Source organism: Alosa alosa, chromosome 18 (assembly GCF_017589495.1).
Source record: "Alosa alosa isolate M-15738 ecotype Scorff River chromosome 18, AALO_Geno_1.1, whole genome shotgun sequence".
NCBI classification, from domain to species: domain Eukaryota; kingdom Metazoa; phylum Chordata; class Actinopteri; order Clupeiformes; family Clupeidae; genus Alosa; species Alosa alosa.
This window is the reverse complement of record NC_063206.1, coordinates 15,411,891-15,418,693: the sequence shown is the minus strand read 5'-3', so window position 1 is coordinate 15,418,693 and position 6,803 is coordinate 15,411,891. Positions and strand designations below refer to the sequence as shown.

The following is a 6,803-nucleotide window of genomic DNA, read 5'->3' as shown; positions in this document are numbered from 1 at the left end:
ACATTCCCCAGATTGTTGCATTGCACACCCCCCTACCCCAAACCGCAGAGCCACAGCAATTCAATTTGAGGACCAATAGCATGATAATGTTGAGAGATGTACATGAGTACTTTTATATTTTGGGGGTGAGACAAACCCTACATACCAGCCAGACAGTCCGTATGTTTGTCCAGCGATGTCTGTTTGGTTTCTATGAAGGCTCACTGAGTCATAATGTCTCAGGGGCCTGTAGAATCTGACACCCATTTATTACCACTATGGGCAATTAAATATGTCTGTTTATACCACTGGGCAGTCTGGGACCTGATACAATGGAAAAGAAAGTCCGTATTAAAGAGTACGTCTCTCACAAACAAAAGGCAAAACAAAAAACAAATCAAAACAGACGTCCACTGAGTCAGGCTGAAGACGAACAGCAAAAATAGCCCAAGCCGTGCCTTTCACTTGTCACTCTCTCTTTCCATCTCTGCCCATATTCACCCTGATTGATCACGCTACTTCTCCATCTGCATTATTTACTTCATCTCCTCCATAATCGGAAATGTGTGTTTCTGTGCGGCAACCATGGCATTTGTATGGGCCTGTTACCTGCTGCGCGGTGCTGTGAGTAAACGCTGTCCAGCTGGGGTTCACTGCTCCAGGCCAGTTTGCACCCAGCAGACAAAGTGTGTCTGCACCCGGGTGCGCAGTGTTATCGGGTGTGAGCTGCACCGCACCGAGGCTCCCCTTGAGAAGTAGCACATCATTAGGAATATATTAACAACACAACGCATTTTTCACAGGTCACATACACCCCGCAACACAGGCTGGCAAAACTGCTGTATTGTTTCTCAGGTGATATGCCTTAGGCTTATGCGTGGCTGAGACTATAGGTTCCATGTTGTCTTGAACCAACATTCATATGGTTCAAACAGCATTGGAATGAAGCTGTGCTTTCAAAGATGTGAATCTGAGATTCTAGGATCTGGATTTTTCCTCTGCAGAACATACAACAGGAAGTCTTATAGAATATAGAATAGAATATATATATATATAATTAATAGAATATAATTCTATTGCATGAATAACAAAAATGAAAAAATGAAAGCAAGTCAGGCGTGTTAGCTCAAGCTCTGACCAAAATCCACAACAAAAACATTCATGTAAGGATGAATGGTAAAACAAAATTATATAGTTTTATAATTTACCTCCTTTAGAGTCGAACAGAAGCATCTGTCAAACAAATATGTAAATGTCACCTAAAGACCAGCAATCAGCTAACTCCCTCTGCAAGTGGTCAAATGTCCGACACAAACAAGGACCTCCACACTAAGGTCAGCCAGTGAGGCTTCCCGAAAATTTCCCCATGAAGCGGCTTTGTGAATTCTGCGGCCTTGTCTGTGTCTCAGTGTTTCTGGCTGTCCTCCACAGACGGCCGTGGGGAGGCAGGGTATGCTGGGGGAGAGCGGAGGCAGTACCCCCGACCCGGGAGGCAAACAGGCACAGGAGTGGGACGGAGCTAAACAAATGTTTCCCAAGGCAAGTGTCAAACCGCAGGGGCAGTGAGCTGCCTGGACGGAGGTGCAGAGAGGCAAACACACCTGTGGGAGAAACCTTTGAATCCACATACACTCACATACACACACACACAAAGCGTCGCGCGCGCACACACACACACACACACACACACACACACAAACATACACACAAGCAAGCGTGTGCACACACACACACACACACACACACACACACACACACACACACACACACACACACACACACACACACACACACAAACATACACACAAGCAAGCGTGTGCACACACACACACACACACACACACACACACACAAAGCGTGCGCGCGCACACACACACACACACACACACACACACACACACACACACAAACATACACACAAGCAAGCGTGTGCACACACACACACACACACACACACACACACACAAACATACACACAAGCAAGCGTGTGCACACACACACACACCCACACACAAGCACATGTCACAAACACACACACACACACACACACACACACACACACACACACACACACACACACACACATGCATACACACACACATTCATACACACAAGTGCGCACACAAACAGCACCTATGTGTTGCTGTAGACTACACAATTAATGTATATTTGTACATCCTGCACAATATCAATCTTATTCATCCAATTACCTTATCTGCCCATTTTAATAACTGTACCAGAACGGTTTGTATTACATCACAATTTCATCCCGACTGAAGAGAGATAAAAGAGAAGTTTGTTGTCTGTGAAACTAGCCATAGAGAGAGGCTTGGTGCAGAGACTCAGGGAGCAGAGAGCGGCCGGTTGAGTCCGGTGAGACTGATCCTGGTCCTATGCAGACAAGCACGCCGGCTGGATTTTTCTCACACCTCCCTGTCAGAGTGGATGTGGGCAAACAGAGCCCGGCCGGGGGGGAGAGCAGAGGGGAAGGCAAACACACCAGGGCAGACAGGGCTGCTCAGAGCCACAGGCCAGGGGCATTATTCACCCCTCACGGCACTGACAGCTGCAAGCCAGGAAGAGAGAAGGGCCACTACAGGATCATACAGGAGTGAGTGTGTGTTTGTGTGTGTGTGTGTGTGTGTGTGTGTGTGTGTGTGTGTGTGTGTGTGTGTGTGTGTGTGTGTGTGTGTGTGTGTGTGTGTGTGTGTGTGTGTGTGTGTGTGTGTGTATGGTAAGGTATACTGAAAAAGGATAGCTGATGTTCAGTAGCTATAGTCCCTTTTAAATATGACCGATAAAATGCCTCTCACGGGTTCACTGCGCTTTTGGTCTATGTGACCTAAGAAAAAATAATTAAATAATGTGGCCTCTTACAGTATAAAACTGGTAGAGATGTGATTTGGTTTTCTGTTATTTTCTCTATATATTCAACACAGCTTGTTGGACTGGGTGCCACAATCACCCTGTCTATTCTACCATATTTTCACCCAGTACATCTACTGTGTTTAGTGCCCTGTTTAGACACAAGGGTGTTAAGGGTATAAGTACATCTGCCCCAGAGGTCCCCACACCTCCTGGTGTAAAAAGAGAGGCTGAAGAGCACCAGCCAGGTGTTCAGAGTGACACGTCCGGTGTGGGAGGTGACACTGTTCCTCTGGGACCGCGACTGTGAGGCCACCCAGCTTCGACACTATCAGTAGCAAAATGCAGCAGTTGCGGTTCAAAACATAATATTCCCCAGGATGACAGAAAAAATGGGTGATACAGAGAATATACTGGATGTGCACCACATTATCTTTCTCGTATTTTGAAGTTCTTGAGATTAGTCTTTTTTATGGGATATGGTTTGCCTAGGGACAATACATATTGCATAGAAATTATATAATTGGTTGAAAAGGTACTGTGGCAGCTCATTCCAAACTATATTTACTCAGACATGTTTACTCTGCCAAAAGGACAATATACATCTATCTTATGTCACACTTATGTGTGGGGTGAGAATTGGACTTCCTTTGTATATTCACATTCTTTTTAAGTGAAATAAAGTCACTTTAATTCGTCCTAAAAGCTTATCCAAGTGAGATTAATTCTGTTTAAACGTTCAGCAAAGTGAGATTAATCCTGTCTGACCACAGATGGTCTCCCAACCAGTCAGGAGGCCCAAGTTTGCTACCCTGCAGCCCAGCTTTATGGACGCTCTCAGAAATACTATTCTCCCAGTAAGACTGTTTTTTCTTGACTTTACTGTAAGCATTGTCTTTACTTGGTTATGGTTATGGCTATGGTTACCTAGCAGACACTTTTTTCCATAGCTACTTACAGAATATAAACATTACAATAGTTAAAAATGGACAGTTTATGTAAAAAAAAAAAAGCCTACGTTAAGCAAAAAGGTATTAATATTAAGCAAAAAAAGTATTATTAATTTATTTATTTATTTATATATATATGTTTTGGCCATAGGTCTGAATGACACCTTTAAAGTTTCAAACCTATACATGCTTTTCCTGTGTAGTATGTTTTGGTATTCAATGTATGGTCAGTCAATTAAAATACAAAGTGTTCACTCCAATAGACAGCCCCCAAGCTTCCTGAGAAGAGGAGCATAGATAGTAACCTGCTGAAGCTCCGACTCATGCACAACCTCTCTCTCACTCACATGGCCTTCTCTCAAAGGTGAAAACACCCTCTTATGCACAGCACCATTTTCTACATGCTATAGAACACTGTATAGGAAACTGACGTCTTTTTACTGGATTCTAATGTTCTGCATTATGAGATTGCATGCACAGCTACACTTATTAGGGGTCCAAGCAGATAAGCTGCGGGAACCCTATTGTTTTTGCTCTGATTATTTTCCCCTTGTATTATTATTATTTTTCCGCAGCATAACCGTGTCTGGAGCCATAACTGTATTAGGTACATACACTAAATTTTCACTGAAGGTCCCAAGTCAGTGCACGATCTCACAAAACAGGAATTACCCATTTCTGTCCATAGGGGTCCAAAGATTCTTCTTTCGTCTTGTTCCTTCAGAGGTCTGCATCCATTCCATCCAGCCATAATGCAAATTTTCCCCCCATTTTCAAGAACTCAAAAGTGAAACTAATATCCTCCTAGACTGTTGTTCCGATTCCCACAGAAGTCTGTACACATCATCTACAGACCAAGACTAACAGATTGGCTATTTTCCGATTTTTGATTTGTTGTCCGGTTTCAAAGTTGCATGTCAATCAACTTTTACATTGTGGCCTATAATGATTCTATTGCCTATATCTTTTCTTTCCATTAAAATACTCAAATAAGTAAATTACTAAAATAAGCAAATTTATGTTTTTGCTCATATCTCCGGAATCGTATGGAATTTTTGACAAATTCTTGATTCTATTCAAACTTGGTATACACAATCAATACTACATTCTCTGGACGCACACCACATTTTGTACAATTCGGTCCATAGGGGGCCCCCACCTTCATGCTGTTAAAGGGCACGTCTTGCCATTTTGCCTGGACCCCGACAATCACCATTTGTGGTTGTATTTTTTATTATTATTATTATTATTATTAATTATTATTATTATTGTACACTTCATAGGTTCCACATATAAGATTGATTGACATATTACTCAAAAGAAATCCCACTGACTTTGGGAAGTGATAGATGCCACTGATAGATATGTGTAAATGACTGGTGCTTAATCCTTTTCCAGACTGTTGGGGAAAGGTGGACCTATTTTGGAGGATGGATATCAAATGAGACATCTGGTGAGTATCATGTCCTATTCATGATAATTAGATGGTTCAAGGTTTTGAGAGATTAAAATGGGATTATTGTCCCATTTTGCTACCAGGTTTAATCCAGATTTGAAAATGAAACCTGTATGAAGACAGTAGTCCAGACAGACAAGCACACAATTACCTCTGACGACAGTGGGAAAATATACTCAGAAACTTTCATATAGCAACAATATATGATGAAACTGTATTGAAAAGGGCTGTTTAGTCCAAATGAAAATAACAAATTGTCTTGCCTGTCCCACAGAGTGATTACATGTTCCCACATAGTAATGACTTCATGGAAGCTGATCAAACCACCAGAAAAACTCTCCTCTCTTCTTTGTCGCAAAGCCTCAGCAACAGGACCACATCAGATGTAGATGGAGACACGGAGCCTACCCCAGCTCTCTGCCCACAGTAAAGACTAAGTTTTACCATCAGTGAACGACCAGACCAAACATTATAACTTAACTCTATAGACCTCTATAGGGCGATTAGTGATTTATTCATTTTTTCATTTAAGTTACGTTATGTCTTCCCACAGTACTGAAACTAAATCAGAAACTCAGGATAGGAAGCCTTGTGAAGGAGGGATTGCTTCCGTTCATCCAGAGGAGCCCTTGTCTATAAATGACTTGCTTCAGCAAAACACATCACCTGTAAGAAACCTCTTGTTATAAATGACTTTCTAACTGTAATGATAAGGAAAGACTAACTTATTTCTGCTTTATTATTTCATTCAACAGGTGGACGATTGCAGTGTGAAGATGTGGCAGAATTACAGTATGCTTAAGTGTTGCATTAAATGACCTTGAGGAAATGCATGGTATGCAGACTCTGAAAAAGTCTGCTTTGCCAGGATGTTGAAATTATGTGACAAAGAGCTGTTTTGTGTAGAATGAAAGCAGCTGCTTCATGCATTTGGCATGTCTAGTAATACTGACATTAGAAACCAACCCTTAATTAATATTTAGGCACTTATTTGGTGTGATGATCATGCCCTGAATTACTTTTGTGTGAAACTTCTGAACAATCTTTATTCTTAAGCTTTATTTCCTTCATTTTTATTTTCAGAATAAAAGAGATTTGTATAATATTTGTATATTTGTGTGATTTAATTAGCCTGATTATGGCATTAATAGAACACATTAATAGTACTAATAGTACAAATTAATTAATAGTAGCTACTTTTGATGGAGATTTCAATGAATTTAATGTTGAGACATAGGATTTGTATTAACCGGAAGAGAGGAGATTGTAGGTTTCATGATATTTTATGAATACCCCCAATCATGTTGTGATCAGTGCGTTTCCTGCGCTTGTCACCTTGGCTTGGTGATTCCCACAGACTTTCAAACTAATAAACATCGTCATTGACGGCGTCCGTTGACGTCTCAAACACAATGGCGCTACCTAGTTTTTTTCTATCGCAGCTTGTCATCTTTGGAATATTTTTTACTACAACTATTACTATAACTAGCTATTACTGTTAAAACTATGTCTTTCGATAAATGAAAATATTCGATGTATTTGTTTACAATGCA

General features: G+C 41.2%; 1 protein-coding gene across 2 annotated transcripts in view; it reads left to right on the top strand.

The window, feature by feature from the left end:
• Positions 1 to 6,282, top strand: part of si:ch211-130h14.4 — a 16,177-nt gene extending 9,895 nt beyond the window's left edge. For both annotated transcript variants that reach the window (XM_048268970.1, XM_048268969.1), the window contains 7 exons: positions 1,411 to 1,518; positions 3,618 to 3,701; positions 4,058 to 4,158; positions 5,193 to 5,247; positions 5,525 to 5,676; positions 5,804 to 5,918; positions 6,006 to 6,282. In XM_048268970.1, coding sequence (XP_048124927.1) covers positions 1,411 to 1,518; positions 3,618 to 3,701; positions 4,058 to 4,158; positions 5,193 to 5,247; positions 5,525 to 5,676; positions 5,804 to 5,918; positions 6,006 to 6,068 — 678 coding nt within the window. In that variant the 3' untranslated portion in view covers positions 6,069 to 6,282. The remainder of the gene's footprint in view (positions 1 to 1,410; positions 1,519 to 3,617; positions 3,702 to 4,057; positions 4,159 to 5,192; positions 5,248 to 5,524; positions 5,677 to 5,803; positions 5,919 to 6,005) is intronic.
• The last annotated feature ends 521 nt before the right edge of the window (positions 6,283 to 6,803 follow it).